The sequence below is a fragment of the Sus scrofa genome, chromosome 8, assembly GCF_054392235.1.
Source record: "Sus scrofa isolate SSC_HxYL_T2T_F1_AM1 chromosome 8, Sscrofa_HxYL_maternal_Yorkshire_Landrace_v2.0, whole genome shotgun sequence".
Classification (NCBI taxonomy): Eukaryota; Metazoa; Chordata; class Mammalia; order Artiodactyla; family Suidae; genus Sus; species Sus scrofa.
In genome coordinates this window covers 83,833,696-83,853,760 of record NC_139390.1, presented here as the reverse complement: position 1 = coordinate 83,853,760, position 20,065 = coordinate 83,833,696, and the positions used below count along the sequence as shown (strand labels likewise).

Here is a 20,065-nt window from a genome sequence, read left to right as displayed (position 1 = left end):
TTGCCGCTGGCGGGATGGGAACTCCTGGGAAGAGCTGCTGGCTTCTGATTGGACAGGGGGTGAACAGGTCAGGCTGGGCGAGATGGAGGAGACAGCTGATAAAGTAATAAAGGCAAGGCAGACAGTTGCTACACGGAGGGAATTGGAGGGTGTGGTTGGGAGCAAGGCAGGGTTTCTAGGTGACTCTTCCAGGTTCAGCATACTGGATCCACACGTCCTTTTATTTATTTAATTTTTGTCTCTTTTGTCTTTTTTAGGGCTGACCCCCAAGGCATATGGAGGTTCCCAGGCTAGAGGTCAAATTGGAGCTCTAGCCACTGGCCTACACCACAGCCACAGAAACGGGGATTCTGAGCTGCATCTGTGACCTACACCACAGCTCATGGCAACAGCAGAGCCCTAACCCACTGAGCAAGGCTGGGGATTGAATGTGCGTCCTCGTGGATACTAATTGGATTCGTTTCCCCTGAGCCACGGTGGGAACTCTCAAAGTCCCCTTTAAAATGAGGTTTGATTTGGTGTCAACCACCACTGAACCATGTCGGGAACTCCCATGCATCCTTCTGACTTTCTGTATCTGGTGCCAGGCACTACGGATTATTCTCTCATGGCTCATCTGACTAATCCTCCCTCCCCACTCCCTCTGGTCTGTATGGCTTCAGGTACCATCTACATGTGATGGCTCCAGACCTCTGTCTCTAACCCGGATCCCTCTCCTCAGCTTCGGACCCACACATCCGGCCCCTGGGCTGCCCCTCTAGCTCTTCATCTGTCCTGCAGAACCCTGCAGGATCTGACTCCTGTGCGCCCTCCTGCTCCGCCCACCTCTGGTTCTTCACTCCAGAAATGCACTTCACTTCCACCAGGGAAAACCAAGAGGCACTCCGTCTGTGTGTGTTCCTTTTCTACAGTTCTCTCTTGATTTAAGGCATCCCTATTTCTTTTCAAAAATTTTTTTTATTAATGATTTTATTTTTCATTATAGCTGGTTTGGCACAAATGAACCTTTCCACAGAAAGGCATCCCTGTTTCTTAATGACCAAGCTGGATAGTGTGACAATTTGGCGTCCTCACTCACCCTCAGTTACTGAGCCCAAACGCTGTGGGTGTCATTTAGGGACGGAGCACTGAGGGAGGAGATGAACCTTGAGAGCCTTGGCTTAATGCCTGGATTGCTGGCATGATGGATGCTGTAGTGAGAACGCCCTCACACCCACTCCACATGTGATACTCACTTTTCTCCATTCTTTTTCCTGCTGCTGAGGCTTCAGTTTAGACCCACTTTAGCTCTCTTTGAAGTGTTGTCACATCTACCTGACCCGTGACCGCCAGTTTCTTCTTTCTGTGCTTTGTGGAGATGAGATGAAAGCGCTTTGCTAAAGTGTAAACATGCACGTGTCCGCCACCAGCTCTGACAGGTCTGTGGGAATCCTTCTCATAAAGCTGCTCCTGGGTCTTAGGTGAGATCTTCTGTCCTGGCCGCGGCCAGGGGCCGGGGCCCCCCTCTGTATCTGCCCTCAGCGTTCTATAATATAGCCCATCGCTTATGAGCTTGCCCCTCTCCTGAGCACCTTGGGGGCCAGAATCCGGGTTTCTTCATCTTGCGGTCCCCCCGCCCCCCGCCGCCCCCCACCCCCGGCCCTGCGTGGGTCTGGCACAGGAGAAAGAAACAACCTGTGGCCTCCGCAGGTGTGTTTGCCCATGACGTGTGTGCCCTGCCCCTCTGCTGGAGTGGTCCTTCCCAGCCAGCCGGTGTCCTCTGTTTCTAGGAGACCCCCCCAACTAAAGTATGGTCTTTGGACCAGCGGCGGCGGTCGCATTTTCTGGGAGCTGTTGGTTGCCGCGTAAGACCTTGGGGAAAGAGCTTATCCCATTTGTGTTTCTGGACCCAGGTGCTGGCGACCGGGCTCAGTGGCCTCTACTCTTCCCTGCCGACGAAGCTGGAAGAGAAAGGCGAGGAGTGGCACTGCCTTCTCAAGGACGACTGGCTCCTGCTCCCGCCCCTGGTCCAGTTCATGAACTCGCTGGAGTTCTGCAACGCCGTCATCCAGGTCAGCTCGGTGCCGACACGTTGTGAGGGATTCCTTTATAAACACTTCTTCTCTTGTTTTAATAAATGTTTATGAAATACTGATGCTTTAAGCATACTGAATGTCCTTGAATGAGTAAAAATGTTAGTTTATCGTTTTCTGAGAAGTTTTAATGGAGGAAAAAATGAGTAGATTTTCTGTATCTTCCTTAGAAAAAGTGTTATTTCTGTTTTGATTATCCACTTAGCCACCAAAAATAAATTTAATGCCTGACTCATTAAATAGATATTTTTAGGCTTCTAAGTACTCCCAATGACACCACTTTCACGTCAAGGTCTTCTTGGGAAGGAAAAGGAAAAACACTTTATTTTGCTTAATGGTGCATACTACATAAAGAATATTGTTATCCCAATTGAATTTAGAAGAAGTTAAGCATCTTCTTAGCAACACAAATTAAATTTGCTTTGAAATTGGCCGGCTTCAGGGAAAAAACAACCACTGAACCCTAGTATACTTAGCTTCTTGATTAGATTTTTACCTTCAGATTTCTTGTTACTATTTTCAATAAAAACCAGATTTTATATATACTTAAGGGCGTAGTCGGTTTTCATAAAAAAAATGTTGTATTTCTGTATAGCACAGACATTACCTTAATGTTGGATTTATTAGGAAATCAAATTTTCCTTATGGTAATTGTAAGGTGAAAAATGTTAGTTATAATCTGTTTATCTACCAAGTAAAGAAATGGCTTCTGGAAGAAAATGCAAGTAAATTACTTTCGTTCCCATCTCATTTTTATTACTAAGTCAAAGGAAATATTATTTATGTATAAGATAAATGGATTACATCTTAAGTTATTTTTTCCTTTAATATTATAGTTTATCAACGTTTTCTTTGCAGAAATGTGTGGAAATAAAAACGGTGGAACTATTAGTTTCTCCCCAAATGTATGCACAGAAGAGAGATTATCAGTAATTTAATGATCGAGCCTCACTTCCCTAGAAATTGCTTTTTACTTTATTGTTTGACTCTATTGTTTTTTTTTTTTTTAAAGAAAGAATAGTGACGCTACCAGGCCTGTTTAAGAATAGAGAAATGATATATTTCATGTCATATTTTGAGATGGAGGCCAGTATACCTAACGATTTTTTTCTTTGCTGGTACTCCCGAAATGATCCCAGTCGGCCCTCTATACTTTCAGGTTCCACATCTGTGGATTCACCCAACAGAGGATCTGAACATATTTCCAAAAAAATTCAGAAAATCCAAAAAGGCAAAACTTGAATGTGCTGTGCGCCAACAACTCTTTACCTAGCGTGTACATTATATTTACAACGATTTATCTTTATTCGGTACTCTAAGTAGGTTAGAGATGATTTACTTGTAGGGGAGGATGTGTGTGGATTATATGCAAATACTAATACCATACAAGGGATTTGAATATCTGCAGGTTTTGGTATCCTGGTAGGGCAGGAGCATGCTGGAATCAATTCCCCAGAGATACTGTGGAACAGTTGTAATTATAAAAGATATTAGGGAGTTCCCTGGTGGCTCAGTGGGTTAAGAATCTGGCATTGTCAGGTAAGGATCTGAATTGTCAGCTCAGGTCACTGCTGTGGCTCGGATTTGATGCCTGGCTCAGGGACTAAACAAAAAAGGCTAAAAAAAAGAGGATATTAGTAAGGCTTATCCATGCTAAATATGTATTGAAAATTAGATATAGGAAGTGTTGTACCTCTGAGAATGTTTTCTGCTTCTTAACAGTATCCACTTTTTATGCAAATATTTTCTAAATGCCTTCCTCCCTGATGTAAATGATGATCAGAAAATATATTTCAAAATGAGAAATTTTTTTCCTGCCAGCAAAACGAATGAATTCCCTTGTCCATTTTGACAGTTATTATTTTTTTAAATTAGTCACAAGTTGAGATAGGACATAGATGAAGTTACAGAGCAAAAATTATATTTTCCCATCTGTGGACTATAGTTTATGAGTCCATATACATATTCAGTCTATTTATTGTCTGTTTTTTTCAAATAGAAACTTAAAATTACCCATTTTAAAATTTGAAGGTCCAGGCTCTTTACACTGGCATAAACCACCTGCAAAAATTGGATGGTGGTTTGAAAAATTAATCTTTAGCCATGGAATAAATGGCCAACATTTGGGTTTCCTTTTTGAATTCAGGGTGCACCCAGACATGTTTGATTTAAAGAAGACCTAAAGACTGAGCTCTCTGTCCTTTCCATGACTATCTGTTTCTCTCGTAGGTGGCGCACCCCTTGATTCGTAATCAGCTTGTCAATTATATTTACAATGGATTCTTGGTCCCAGTCTTGGCTCCTGCTCTCCATAAGGTTGGTGATTGGTGAATGGACTCTCTCCTCTGTAGCTCAATGGATGGAAACTGAGGAAGGCAAACACAGTGTAACTGACTTGATGGTGACTTGCACCTTATTTTCCTTCTCATTCCATCCGTATTTCTTACCATTATCAAACACAGGTCTCAAAGATGACAACAGCTTAAGTCCAATGGGATCCGTTTGGTGTCATGGAGCAGGACCTTGTGAATGTGGGGTAAGGTGGTCTAAATGAGCCTTGGCAGCTCTTGTGTCCACCTGAGCCCGCAGGTGGTGGCTGCTAGGACCTCACTGTTAAGCTGTCCTCTGAGCCTAACAAGTCTGTCATAGAGACTGTGAGCTTTACTGTGGACAAAGAGGGGGGTGCTGGTGCCACAAGTGCCATGGGAATTGCCATCTCCTTAATAGAACATTATTTTTTATTCTAACAGTTTTGTGACAGCAAGAATTAAAGGAAAGCCAAGTTAAGGTTAGCCATCTCATTAGCATCACTCTGAGTTCCTTGCAATGCCCTCATTTTGTATAATAAATCAGCTGATGTCTTTTCTATTATGAGCTGATAGATGTCCATGGACCTAGAATTTGGATTTTAAGGAGCTGTGTTTTTTTGGTTTTGTTTTTTCTTCACTAAGTAAAGAGACATGTATGGTCTTTAGTTCAGAGAATCTTTGTCAAATTATTGGAGTTGCCAGCCCTGGCAAGGAGAGAAGCAGGAAGCAGGGGACACTGTCATGTCTTTTGATGGAATGCCCACCTTGATCTACCTGAAAGGCCTGTTTCCACGTGCTCTTATTTTATGGAATCCAAGAACACCTGATGAGGGCACCTTTGAAGCCTGGCATAATGCTGATGGGCATTCTCCTCTAGAGCAGCAGGTCTGGATGGAAGATGGTTGGCCACCTCTTAGCATTTAGTGCCTTTTAAGCACAGCAGTGGTATTTTCCATGACAGGCAGGTTACTTGGTCAGACTAAGATTTTTGTGTTACTTCTAGGTTCAGGAGGTCACCTTGGACCTCAAAATACTGAGGATTCCATGTTATTTTGGTGGCTTATGGGCACAAGGGAACCAAGTCTCGGATACTAAGTTTGTCTTGGAAAATTCAGGACATGTCTTTGGAAAACACAAACCTTGCCTTGGTTTCTAGGTTGTCCTTGTGTTAGTACGTTGCTGTCCTGGAGGAAGGGTGGGTATCCTGTATTGAAAGTCTTTAAGCCTCTGCGTGGAGGAATTTTCCTTTCTGGGGGAATAGAACAGGGTCCTGGAAATTCTTAGGCAGTTGTTATCCATATAGTTCCCTGTACATGTAGACTTTCTTCCTTATTTATTCCCATCCATATTCTCATTGGTTGACATAAAACAGTTTCCCAAGTTATATCATAATAGTGATCATTGTGATTATTCTTTGCTCAGGATATTTTATGTTATTATAATTAGTGTACTCCAAGGTTACAGGTATTACTCATGCTTTATCCATAATCGAGGGTGAGATCCACCTCGAGAGCTGTCATGAGGCTCTGCCTGGTCACTGAGTCCTTTCCTACACAGCACTTGGCACAAGTGGAAGTGAATCATTCGATGCAGAGGGCTTTGGGCAGTGTCTCTGCAGCGCTTTGCCTGCTCCTTGGGGTTAGGGTTCACACGTGTTTTGTTCCCTGGGGACGAAGTCCCTTAAACTTGGGGGCGCTGAATAAGCAGCACACACATGGACTGGTGTTTGTTAAAATGCCAGGGAGAGTGTTGGCGTTCAGTACATCCCCAGACAGTGCTTCACAGAGAAAAATAATAGCACTTATATATATGAACTAATATTGTTCTCAATTACGCTGTAATTAAAATATGAGGTTGAAAAAATTGGGTGAGGTTATTAATACCTGCTTATTGTGGGGCAAAAACAGTCAATTCTGAATAGATAAAATACAAAAGTAATATCATAATATTAGATGTGAAGTTCCCATCCCTATTTAGGATTCCTTACCTTTTTTCCATGGTAGACCGTTTCTCCCTGGGCTGTTTAGTGACTGGGAGAACATTTCCTTCTTAATTTATTTTTCTCCCTGCTCTTGATCGTTTATTGTTTGTGTTTCTACCACTTGGAATGAAAAGGTTTAGGGAGAAGCAGGGCAGGGGGAGTGAAAGGCCCCCCCTTTCCAGCTCTGGGCTCCCAGCTTGGCTGCTGAGAAGAGCCTCTGACATGTGCAGGACGAGGGGCTCAGGCAGAGGAGGGCGTCCAGAACTGGATGTTTCTTGATGAGCTCCGGGTGGAGCAGACACAACCCTGTGTCCTCCCCTGGAGTCTCAGGTCTTCTCAGGTCGACTGGAGGGGATCCTGTCGGTATCTCCCACTTTTGTGTCCTTTGCCTTGAGCCTTATTTAACATCGTAAATACATTTTCTTTGTGGACCGTGTCAGCCCCGAGTTGATGTCTCATATGGTCATTGCCTGCTGTCAATGGAGGCTGTGTGCAGAGGTGAACTTTCTCTGTCTCATAAGATAAATAAATTCAGGCTTAAAAATTTTCCCACATCATGACCAATACGCATAAACAATGTTTGCACAGCATTTCTGAACCAGAGATGAAGTTGTTACAGAGGGCTGTGGGTAGTGAAAGGCGGGGAGTGGGGTCTTGACGGGGAAGGTCGCCTCTGCTGTGTGCCCCCCACTCTGTGTCCTTGGACTAGGGCCCTGCCCTCTCTGCATGGTGTCCACCCCGCACCGGGGGACGGTTGTTTTCTCTTCTCTATTGGCATAAAGGAGTAGCTGGTGTCTTTTAAGGGGCTGCAGAGTTTTCTGTAATGGGGACATAAGGTCCTCAGTCCCCTACTTGTAGCTCAGAAATTCTAAACACTCTGAAAACTGAATTTTTAGAAAATAATTAATATACGGCAGTATAGTCTACCCTTGCGGAACTCAACTTGGTGGCAAAACCATACCTGAAACTGTCCTGAGGTTATTTGTTTATTTATTTACTTATTTATTTTAATTTTATTTTTCCTAGGGCCACACCTGCGGCACACGGAGGTTCCCAGGCTAGGGGACTAATCGGAGCTGTAGCTGGAGCAAGGTCAGGGATCGAACCTGAAACCTCATGGCTCCTAGTCGGGTTCATTAACCACTGAGCAACGACGGGAACTCCGAGGTTGTTTGTTTTTATACCACTTATGTTACTGTTTGTATGTTTCGTGAAAGAACTATCCGTATATTTGATTATAGAGTTCTGCCCAGACCTGCTGGTTGATTATGTCAGATATGGCAGATGTACCTATTCCTTTCTGAAAAGTTTGGAATTCCAAAATACTCATGGTCTTCAGGGTTTTGAATAAGGGATTTAGGAGCCTATTTGGACATTGTAGGGAAGGGCGTGTGTTTGGAAATAGGTCAGAATCATACTTTGTGAAAGTCACATTAAAGAAGATGATACGGTGTTAATATACATCATTTAGGAGCTAGACCTAGACATAGATATAAACGTCGCATTGTATACAACTGGTTTTATGTATTCATATATAAAATAGATAAATATATAAATTTGTATTATATATATAAATTTTTGTGTATCTATATATAAATATAAACATATGTACATATTGTGATTACTCTATAATATGTATGTTATACATTATGTATTTACATATACACTAGTTAATGGTGTGGTCGTATCAGTGTGGGTCCTCAGAGGAGAGGATGCCAAGATAGAATAAAGTGCGCAGGGTTTCATGAGGGAAACGCTTGTCAGAGAGAAAGAGTGAAGTGCGGCGGGGAAGGCAGGTGGGCTGTGGGGCTGCGATGCACACTGGACCCCAGGTGATGGGTGTGGAGAGGGGGGCTGCAGTGTCCAAGCCCTCTGTGCCATCTGAGGGAGGCTGTTCCTATTCTTCCAGGAACAGGTCCACCTGAGTGTCCCTTAGTACAAGCTCCGGTCTGGACGCTGGAACAGTGTCCCTTCTGCCATATTTTGTTCACAGTAGTCACAGAGCTTTCAAGGCTCTTTTTTAATTTTGTTGGGAGTTCCCATTGTGGCTCAGTGGGTTAAGAACCCGACATAGTATCTGTGAGGATGGGGGTTCAATCCCTGGCCTCGCTCACTGGGGGAAGGATCTGGCATTGCCACAAGCTGCGGTGTAGGTCTCAGATGTAGCTCGGATCCCGTGTTGCAGTGGCTGTGGAGTAGGCCGACAGCTACAGCTCTGATTCGATCCCTAGCCTGGGAACTTCCATATGCTGCAGGTATGGCCCTAAAAAAAAAAAAGAGAAAAAAGAAAAAAAATTTTTATTGGATTGTAGTTGACTCACAAAGTTGTGTTCATCTCAGGTGTACAGCAGAGTAAATCAGTTATGCATATACATACATCCAGTCCTTTTCAGATTCTCTTCCCGTTTCTCTTCCCATACCAGCTACCACACAGACGGAACAGGTTTCCCTGTGCTGGACCGTAGGTCCCGGCTACCCATCTATTCCGTATATAGTATTGATTGCCCACCTCTTGGTGGTTGGAGTGTCAGAGAGTTTGTGGCCATATTCTGGGCAGGTTACCAGCCTGGGACGGAATGTGTCAAGAGTCAGAGAGCTGGGTGGACCGGGTCACCTGATGAGAACCAGGAACTTCAGACATGGTTACAACCATGTGAGAGGGAGTCAGGGGAATACCTAGCCAAACCTCATTCTCTTCCCTTCCTCTGACCGCCTCCTGGGCTCCCACCGGGTGAACCCAAGTGGAATCCAGGTGGCTGGGGAACCGTGGAGAAAAAGTGCTCCAGGTGGGTGACCTGGGGCTCCAGGCAGGGTGGAGAGGACCGAGAGCGGCTGGAGCTGGGCACGTGGAAGCCGTCAGCACCCGTCCGCACTTGTTTCAGTGCGGTGGCGTGTTCATCAGCAGGGAGATACGGCCCCCGCGACCCTGTGCTGGGGTTTGGTGCTTACGTAAATTGAGGCTTAAAATTTTCTAGAAACCCATAGGAAAGTATGGTTCACACTTACTGCCTGACTCAATGTGTTGATATCCTTATCCTCTGGAACCTAACACATAGTTTTATTGTGATGGGCAGATATGATGCTAACAATATCCGAGACATGAATAAACAGCAAAGAAATATGTCAGGCACAGGCAGGCTATCAGCAGGTCAAGCTTATTATTACACGGATTCACACAGGGGCAGGGCGTGTGGAGAAACGGTGCTAGACCATGAGTCAGAAGATCTGGGTACTGGAGTTCCCATTGTGGCTCAGTGGTTAACGAACCCGACTAGTATCCATGAGGACACAGGTTCAATCCCTGGCCTTGCTCAGTGGGTTAGGGATATGGTGCTGCCATGAGCTGTGGTGTAGGTCACAGGCATGGCTTGGATCCCGCGTTGCTGTGGCTGTGGTGTAGGCTAGCAGTTGTAGCTCCTATTCAACCCCTAGCCTGGAAACTTCCATATGCTGTGGGTGTGGCCCTAAAAAGACCAAAAATAAATAAATAAATAAAATAAAATCTGGGTTCTAATCCCTGCTCTTGTATTTGCTGCTATGTGACCTCCTTGTGCCAAGCTTTTACCCTGAGTCTTTTTCCCTCAGCTGCACAGGGGGAATAGCATATTCATCTTTCCTCAAACTCGAGAGCATTCTTGTTTTGTGTTGTATGGCCGCCCCCATGGCATATGGATGTCCCCCCAGCCAGGAGCTGAATCTGAGCTGTAGCTGCAACCTACCCCACAGCTATGGCAATGCCAGATCCTTTAACCCACTCTGTGGGGCTGGGGATGGAACCCAAGCCTCTGCAGTGACCTGAGCCACTGCAGTTAGATTCTTCACCCACTGCACCACAGTGGAAACTTCCAAACATGAGAGCATTCTGAAAACTATACTGTAATGGGCAGAGGTATTCTCAGACCTCTTCCAGGGCAGATCCTGCCATCCTGTATGCATCAGAGGATAGTAGTGTTTGTTCAGGGACCCCTTCGTGAGCATGCAACAGACGAAGGGTGTGCTCGCAGCCCCCGTGGGGAGATGGAGGCCATGGAAAAACCCTCTTGACTCTGTGAAGTTTGTGATCTGGGACCCATGAGAGTGACAGGTCAACCACAAACTTAAAATAAGATGGGCTAAGATAAGTGCTGGAGCAGGGAAGGGAGCTGGGGGTTGGGGGTGGGGGAGGCAGTGGTGAGGGGCTTGGCCACACAGCGTGGGTACTTAGGGAGGGTGACTCGGGGCTGAGCCTGGAAGGGGTGCCCGTGGGGCAGAATGGCTGAGCACAGAGCTCAAGGGTACGCATTTTGATAAAAGCCCCCCACCCCCCGCCCCCGGAGCGTGAGGGCTGAGGAGAGGCCCCAGCTGGATGCCCAGGGCAGGGGAGCCTTTCTGTTCATAGCAGGGAGTTTGCGTGCAGAGGGGTGTCTGCTGATAAGGGTCTCAAGAACAATGAGGTGGGGACAAGAGAAGGCCAGCAGGTGGACTGGCATTTTGAGAAGTGGTGGGGAACAGCAACAACAGCAAAATCAGAAAGTAAGGAGGTTCAAGAGCAGGGAAGACTGGAGTTCCCTTGTGATGCAGTGGGTTAAGGCATTGTCACCGCAGGGGCTCGAGTCGCTGTTGTGACTCAGGTTCGATCCTTGGCCCTCGAACTTCCACATGCCACGGGCATGGCAGGAAAAAAAAAGGGAAGGTTGCCCTCCTACCCGCCTGTGTACAGCTGCCGGTTTCCCCTCATCAGATCATCAGATGCACTTTCAACACTGGTTTAAAAATAGTGGGATTTCAGTGAATGGCTTTATGTACAAGCCTGAGGCTTCAACTGGAATTGCCTGTTTTCTCCATGGCCTCCACCCTCTGGGCTCCCCTGTTCTTTTCAGTCTGTCGCTCCCCTGATCTGATGCCCTCCTTTCCTGCCCAAAGTGGGGGCAGCCCCTGGGCTCTGCCTTCAGCCTGGGATCAGCTACCAGCTGGGTTTCTTCATCTGAGAGGCCGGCCTGCAGATGTAGGTCACCAAAGCCGCGCTTGATATCTTCTGTTTCCAGGACACCTTAGCCTCTGCACACCTCCCCGCCCCCAGTTACCTGGTCCAGAGCCTGGCTTGTTCTCGAGTCTCTGCTTATGCTCTCCCCTCATGTAGGGCCAGCTTTTCCCCATACAGGTGTTTAGTTTGGTCCTTTTTGTTTCTCTCCTGATGATGTCCATGCTCCCATCTCACACGGACTAGGGTTAGTTTCGCTGATGGGTTTCACCGCTGCATCTTCTTTCCTCAGGTGGCTGCACGCACAGCTGCTGGATTAAGTTTCTCTTTTTAATTTTTAATTTTATTTCTTTATTTCTTTTTCTCTTTTTACAGCTGCACCTGCAGCATATGGAAGTTCCCAGGCTAGGGGTCAAATTGGAGCTACAGCTACCAGCCTACACCACAGCCACAGCCACACCAGATCCAAGCCACATATTCAGTGTACACTACAGCTCTTGGAAATGCTGGATCCTTAAGCCACTGAACAAGGTCAGGGATCGAACCCGCATCCTCACAGACATGATGCCAGGTTCTTAGCCCGATGAGCCACAGTGGGAACTCCTGGATTAAGTTTTCTAAACACGTGTTTACATGCACCCCCTTCCTCTGAAACCTTGAGGGGTGTGTCTCCTGGGTCCCCTCAGCTTGCACACTGCTCCACACCCTCCTCCCTAGGCCTCCCTGGCTCTTGGTTCAGGGCCTCTTCTGCACTGAGTCCATCTGCTTGGCTTGCTTTTCTCCCACGGGGCCTTACTGTCTCTTCAGGGGGCGGCCTTAATCCCATTCCACCCGACACCTGTCCCTGACCATGGGAGCTCTCGGCTCATCTCTTCTGGAATCAGTGGCTCAGTGTCCCTGTCAGCCATTTAGCACTGAGCGAGTGTTCCCTTCCTTCATGTGGCATGTTCTTGGTATTTGACCCTGTTGCCCTGACTATCTGAAACCGGCGCTATCTGCAGTTCCCAGGCAGTGTACCGAGGAACCCTGGGCTTCCCCAGGGAACTCCGAGAAAAGCGCCTGCATTTATGAGGGAAGTACGATGACGACACCTGTTGGACACCATGTGAATTAACTAACTTGAAGTGAGTCCCTTTCAGCTTGAAATAGACATTCCCTTCAATATGATCATTCTTATGCAAAACTGAGTTTTTGGTGGGTCCTGTGCTTAAAAGTTAGTATCACTTGAAAATCCGTCTTGGAGTTCCCGTTGTGGCTCAGTGTTAACGAATCTGACTAGGAACCATGAGGTTGCGGGTTCGATCCCTGGCTTTGCTCAGTGGGTTAAGGATCCGGCATTGCTGTCAGCTGTGGTGTAGGTCACAGACACTGCTCGGATCCCGTGTTGCTGTGGCTCTGGCATAGGCTGGAGGCTACAGCTCCGATTGGACCCCTAGCCTGGGAACCTCCATATGCCGCAGGAGCAGCCCTACAAGAGGCAAAAAGACAAAAAAAAAAAAAAAAAAAAAAAAAAATCCCTGTGGAACAGGGACAGAGGTTGGCAGTGTCCAGCCTGATTCTGAGGTTCCAGTGCCCCACAGAGGTTAAGTTGTTAGGACTTAACCACATGTTAAGCTCTTTGGGCTTAAATGCTTAATAAATGTGAAAACACTACTGATGTACTGAAGGTGCCAGGGACTGAGAAAATTTTAGAACCTCTGGTCTGTGTGATATTTTTTGATGCCTCTCTGAAAGGATTGGCAGCTATGATTTGTGGGGTAGATCCAGCCCGTGGCCTCTTTTTGGATATCCAGAGAGTAAGAATGGTTTCTACCTGCTGTATAGCACAGGGAACTATACCTAGTCATTTCGTTTTTGTTTGTTTTTTTGTTTTTTTCTTTGTTGGTTAGGGCTGCACCTGCGGCATATGGAGGTTCCCAGGCTAGGGGTCCAGTCGGAGCTGTAGCCACCGGCCTACGCCAGAGCCACAGCAATGCAGGATCCGAGCCACGTCTGCAACCTACACCACAGCTCACGGCAACACCGGATCCTTAACCCACTGAGCAAGGCCAGGGATCGAACCCGTATCCTCATGATGCTAGTCGGGTTCGCTAACAACTTAGCCATGATGGGAACTCCCCCTATCTAGTCACCTCTGATGGAACATGATGGAGGATAAGGTGAGAAAAAGAGTACACACACACACACACACACACACATACACATATACATGACTAGGTCACTTTGCTGTACACTAGAAATTGATAGAACATTGTAAATCAAGTATAATAGAAAAAAATCTTAAAAAATTAAACTTTCATCATCAAATAAAAAATAGAATTGTTTTTACATCCATCTGTAGTTGAATGGCTAAAGAGAAATGTGGTATATACATACAGCGGATTATCATTTAGCTTTAAAAAGGAAGGAAATTCTAACATCTGCTACAATGTGGATGAACCTTGAGGACACTGAGTGAAATAAGCCTGTCATAAAAAGACAAATGTTGTTTGATTCCATCTCCATGAGGTATCTGCAACAGTTAAATTCGTGCAGACATAAGTAGATTGGTGGTTGCCAGGGGCTGGGGGAGGGGAGAGCATGGAGTTGTTTATTGGGTAGAGAGTTTCAGTTTTGGTAAGATGCAAAGAGTTCTGGTGATGTTGGTTGTATAACAGTGTGAATGTACACAATACCGTTAAAACGTACATTTAAAAATGGTCAGGATGGGGAGTTCCCGTTGTGGCTCAGCAGAAACAAATCTGACTGGTATCTCTGAGGATGCTGGTTTGATCCTTGGCCTGGCTCAGTGGGTTAAGGATCTGGAGTTGCCGTGAACTGTGGTGTAGGTCACAGAGGTGGCTCTGATCTGGTGTTGCTGAGGCTGTGGTGTAGGCCAGCAGCTATAGCTCCAATTTGACCCCTAGCCCGGGAACTTCCATATGCTACTAGTGTGGCCCTAAAAAAGCAAAAAAAAAAAAAAGATAATAATAATAAAAAACCCCTACACTGGGAGCGTGACACTTTCTCTTTAATATAAAAGAAAGATTTTATATAAAGCTATTGGCTAAAAATTCCTTTAGAAAGTAAGTTCACTTAGGAGTTCCCATCATGGCATAGCGGAAACGAATCTGACTAGGAACCATGAGGTTGCAGGTTCGATCCCTGGCCTCTCACAATGGGTTAAGGATCTGGTGTTGCTGTGAGCTGTGGTATAGGTTGCAGTTGCGGATTGGATCCCCGATTGCTGTGGCTGTGGTGTAGGCCGGCAGCTGCGGCTGCAGCTTGATTCAGCCCCTAGCTTGGAAACTTCCGTATGCCATGGGTGCGGACCTAAAAAAAAAGAAAAAAAAATTAGGATAGCAAATTTTGTGTCATGTATATTTTACTGCAATTAAGAATTTTTTATGCTTTTTGAAGATTTTTTTTTTAAAAGGAGTTTACAACAGAGACTAGCTGTGACTCCCAAAGCCTGAAATATTGTCTGGCAGAAAAGTTTGCTGCTCCCGACCCTCGTGGGTACCATGGTGTGCTGTATATTTTAGGTGATGAATCCATGTCTGAGGATGATGATGGTTCTGAAGGAAGGTCCCCAGGTAGAGAGAGATGCGCACCCCCCCGCCCACTGTATTTGTAGTGACCAGGCTGATCGGGTGCAGACAGGAACAGAAGTGGAGTGGACTGACTGGCTTTGTCACCATCTTGGAGAAATCTGTGTTCAGGGACCCCAGGCTGGTGGGATTCCCTCACACAGTAGGCAGTAGCAGCCAGAGATGGCTTTAGGGCTGCCCTGGTCCCAGGAGGGTTAGAAGAGGGACCCAGGTTGTGTAAATGGCCCCCTGGGCTCCATCACATCATTTCTGTCAGGTGCCTCATGGATTAGGATGGTCTGTTTTGTGGGCTGTTTGGCTCCCTTCTTTGGAGACCATTGGGAAATTAGGGCAGACGGTGGGGCTGTGTGGGGTAGCTGGAGGCAGAGACCTGGAGGCAAGTGAGCTGAAGTCAAGGATGGATGGAGGGAAACATAATGACACACCATCCTTTTCTGCAGGCAGCTCACAGACCGTCGCGGTAATGACCGTGACCTCAGAGAAAGCCTGTACCTTTGCGTTTGGGGAAGAGCAGCCAGCTGTGTTTCATTCAGCAAACTATTCCATTCAAGTGCCCTTGGAAACACAGCAAAGAACCCACCAGAAAGACGGTTTTCTTCCCCCCCATCCCTATGTGAGGAAACTTATTTGAACAAAATACATAGCTAGGATGATCTTAGCCATTTCCTTAAAGGCACATGTGCTGCTGGCCTCTTAAAAGCCTCCATGGAGGCCATTTGTTTTACAGTCTCGTTTTCCAAACACACTCATACATATTCATGATCCATCTCCTGCGAGCTCAGTAATTCATGGCTTATCGACTTAGGTTGATGGATGGAAGTTTTGGGGGGAACTGGAGAAAAAGCAGTGGAAATTTTTGAGAGGCTGGGAAGAGCCACGTGGGTGAGTCGCCCACGTGCTTAGTGAATCTGTGGGTGGGGTGGGCGGGGACCCCTTTAGAGCCACTGGGCCTCTCACCAGCTAGGGGTGTTTTTGATGTTCCTGCCCAGTGACACTAGCGACTGGAGATTTGAAGAGCAGTCAAGCGCCCTCTTCAGCGAACACTGATCACCGTTAATAAGTGTTCATGAGCGATAACTGGGTGCTGAGTGTGGAGGAGGCGATACGGACCCCTTAACACCAGAGCTTTGGGTCTCCAGCAAGGAGTGGGCAGAGCAGCCTGTCCCTTAACTGTCGCTTGTGTCTGTCCTTCATGCATCTCTAGTCTGGGAGATGGTGGAGGGAGTGCAGGGTGGCAGGAGGGTAGGGACAGGCCCTGGTGCCTTGGGGGACACCTGGCAAGTCGATGCCCCTCTGCTGTCACGTGCGTCACTTCCTGAAGACCGACACCTGGACATTGTAGGTCTGGTTTCCAGTAATGCTGAGAAATGGGAAGAGAGGGGAGATTAGCCCTGGAAACTGGAGATTTAAGGTTTCCAACTTGGTGGTTCTTTGCCAAATCTTTTATAGTTTTCGCATGAGTCATGGCGCTCCACACTAAGACTCCAGCTCCAGGAGAAACCATACAAAAAACTGGACCGTGAGCACATTGGGGTCGCTCCACTTCTGTCCCTATTTGTGCCTTTCGATGATTTGCTTTTTAAAATGCGTTCTCTACCTCATTGACCCAACTTGTCCAACTGCGAACAGTTTCCAAATGCTGTCCTGCTCCTCTTTTTTTTTTTTTTTTTTTTTTCCTTTTCCCGCTGCGTCCTTATTCTCTCCCTGTCAGGACGTTGAGCTGTACTTGTTCATCTGGAACTTTGTTTCTCCCCATGCCTGGAGGAAACCAGGCACCTGATTCTTTTCTCTGCCGAGCTGAAGGCATTCTGTGCACCCACCTGGGCCCACAGAGGGCTGGTCTGGGTGAAGTGGGGGCGTCTCAGGATGTCCTGGACAAGTGAGGTTGTTCTTCTTGGCAGCTGCTGCCATCCCTCACAGCCTCCGAGGGGCAGGCTCCAGGGCGGGGAAGTGGCCCTCTGAGGGGCAGCACAGGTGGCAGCCTGGGGCAGCTGTGTGCTGCTCTGTGTGAGCTCAGCAGGGAGGCCTGAGGCGCCCAGTGCCACCTGCAGCTTGTATCAGTGCATTGTTGTCCCTCCTGGATGCTGGGGACCCCAGTGTGACCGAGGATCTGGGATGGTGGTGGCCAGGCCCAGGTAATCACTCTGTCTCCTCGGTGACCCTGGACTTCACGGAAGAGCCCTGGGGAAGTAGAGAGGCCAGAGGTGATGATCACTGTCGCCTTGTCAGTGAAGACACTTGAATGAGGTAATTAAAAGGCCCAGTCCCGCCATGGGCTCGCAGCTGTGTGACCTGGATTGGCAGCTCGCTGTTAAACTTGGATTGAAAAAAAAACCATACCAAGCAGGCCAGCTCTAGAAAGCCTAAATTAATAATTGGTCTATCCAATGAGAGCCAGCTATTAAATGGACCTAGAAGATTTCAGTGACAGTTATAAGAGGCTTTGACTTAGAAATATTTGATTTATTAATTGAAAACTGAAAGTGGGTGCCATCTAATACATCCTATTAATGCATTATATTTGATTAATACAATTCAGGGAAGCAGTCTAGCTTAGCATTGCACAAAATGGCTTCTGAGTTTAGATGGGCCTTTGTTTGAGTTCTAGCTCTTTGTTTTTTAACCAGCAATGTGACTGTGGCAGGTACCTTCGTCTATATGTGTGTGTGTGTGTGTATAAACCTATGGATAATAATATTTACCTTATTGGGTTCTTGTGAAGAATAGATGAGATACTGCATTAATATGCATATAGTCTTTGGCACTTAGTACTCAGTACGTATTACCTAGTAACCAGCCGAAGCTGTGAATGAAGCATCCTTCCCAATAACATTGTATGTTACTAGACACTGAATTTTTTAAAGCCATTTTTAGTGCTATAGTGTTTTGATTTCATTAGATAATATGCTTATTGTTCCTTAACACATTTTCACGTTATTTCATGGACAGCATGACTTTGGATCTACTCTTCCCTGACTTCCCTCAGAATGCGATCAGTTCAGTTGTTCCCAGAGTTATCTTCCTATTCATTCTGGTTCATTCAGGTCACACGTTCTCAAACTTCGGTGTGCAAAGACAGTTCCCTGAGAAGCTCCTTCAGGCCAGTGCTAGAGTTTCATAGGTTGGGCTGAGGCCCAGGAGTCAGCACCTCAGCCAACACCCAGCTGCCCTAAGGGCCATGCTCAGGGGATCCTACTGATCTACTTATGCTCTTTTACCCAACCAGGATGCAGAAGACACGGGCTCTAGTTTTATGTGTGATCGCAAGGGTCTTGACTCGGTAAGGATTCACTTTCTTCATGGGTTGTATTCTTACCCTGTCAGCCTCCCGAGACTTTGGGGAACATCAGACAAAAGCTGCCTGACAGCACCTTGGGAAGCCATGAGGCCTCTTCCAAATGAGCAAGGCGTTAAAATGGGGATCAAGGTCAGCTCTGCCCCCCGCCCCCCCAGAGCTGTTCAACCAGCAAAGCAGATAACATAGGTGAAAGTACTTGCATAATTTGGAGTTCCAGTCATGGCACAGCGGAAGCAAATCCAACTAGGAACCATGAGGTTTTGGGTTCGATCCCTGGCCTCACTCCATGGGTTAAGGATCTAGCTGGCATTGCCGTGAGCTGTGGTGTAGGTCACAGACCTGACTTGGATCTGGTGTTGCTGTAGCTCTGGTGTAGGCTGGCGGCTACAGCTCCAATTAGACCCCGAGCCTGGGAACCTCCATATGCCAAGGTGTGGCCCTAAAAACAAACAAACAACAGCAACAACAACAAAAAACTTGCATAATTTAAAGACTTAGTAGTATCTAAAGGTGAACAGTGAAAGAAGACTGTTGGGTTCCAATGTGTTTGCCTCTGATGTGTATGGTGTGTGATGAGGGAAGGGCCTCTCATTGGTCAGGATGCTGGGCAGGTGCCATTATTCATTACCCTGAACTCACCTGTGCTCCTGTGTGATGCTGTTTAAGATATGCAGACAGGGATGTCAATACCAAAAAATTCCTTTCTGATGGAAATGTTATCAGCTTGGCAGTGGGAATACTGGCCACTCCCTGATGTCATGTGTCTGTCTCAGAATATCGCAAGGCGTCACCGTTCCACTGCCAACCTGGTCTTGGTGCCTTGGTGCTGTGGGTGGAAGGGAGCAGAATTGCTCCTTGAAGCCAAGACGGGATGGGCAGATTTTCTCTGGTTGACTGTGACCATTTTTGCTTTTTCACTTCCTACATTCTACATAATTAAGTAGAAAGGTGATGCATACAGATTTTGAGATCCATATACAAATATACTTTCCTCTTTATCAACATATAGAAAAGCCTGAGTGAGTCCATTGTTTATCCTAGAGCTCTCACTTGCGGACCAACCATGGAGCAACATGAAATGTCTAGTATTCACTGTGGAAAGCATCTGAGAATGCAGAAATAGATGATAATAGAAGCTATCAGATCAGTCACCTCTTTTTTTTCTTTCCTAAAGAAAATATTGTAATTCATATCTAAGGTCCTGAGCTAAGATTCCAGCCTACCTAAGCACTGTATCTTGGGGTGTTTTGTAGACACAGAAGTTCCAGGTAAGGCACAGAGTGTGTCTGCAGCTAAGTACATTCAATGAAAACCCAAGTCTTTCCTCTCGTTTTGCTTATTCACAGAACAAGCAGTGAACTAACTGGCCCTAAGACTCATGACGTCATCACCTCGGCTTTGACAGCTTTCATGGTGTCTTGGGGGCATTCCCGTCTCTGTACTGCTGTACCTAGTGCTGCAGCAAAACAAATAAAAGCAAAACCCCCAAAACATTGGTCTGAGTAAATAGACTTAAGATTGGGAGCAAGGAGGAGGCACATTTATTCACTCACTGGCTTAAACTGCAAAGTCATGGTATCTGGTGAGGACAAAGGATTTCATTGGGTATAGATTTTAGAGTCAGGCCTCCAGCGTGGACATCTCAGGTCTGTATGCCCTTGGGCAGAACCTTTAACCTCTCTTAGCTGCTTTCCTCATTTCCTTTGTAAAACGCAGGTGATGGGAAGGGTGCCTACCTTGCAGGATTTGTGAGGATTGACTGACTTTGAGATGATGCCTGGCACAGAGTGTAAGTGCTCTGTATGCATTAACTCTTTTATAACTCTTTCTGTATTTATTATGTACTGGTTGGAAA

General features: G+C 46.4%; 2 protein-coding genes across 8 annotated transcripts in view; one reads left to right on the top strand and one right to left on the bottom strand.

Annotated features, from left to right (window-relative positions):
* GATB (glutamyl-tRNA amidotransferase subunit B) overlaps positions 1 to 20,065 on the bottom strand; it is a 685,553-nt gene that overhangs the window by 504,120 nt on the left and 161,368 nt on the right. The gene's annotated exons all lie outside the window — the stretch shown is intronic.
* Positions 1 to 20,065, top strand: part of FHIP1A (FHF complex subunit HOOK interacting protein 1A) — a 299,876-nt gene that overhangs the window by 224,932 nt on the left and 54,879 nt on the right. For 6 of the 7 annotated variants that reach the window (XM_021101513.2, XM_084972705.1, XM_021101517.2 and 3 more), the window contains 2 exons: positions 1,893 to 2,051; positions 4,302 to 4,388. In XM_021101513.2, coding sequence (XP_020957172.1) covers positions 1,893 to 2,051; positions 4,302 to 4,388 — 246 coding nt within the window. Of the gene's footprint in view, positions 1 to 257; positions 2,052 to 4,301; positions 4,389 to 20,065 lie in introns of all 7 variants that reach the window. The other variant, XM_084972706.1, reaches the window with a different exon arrangement.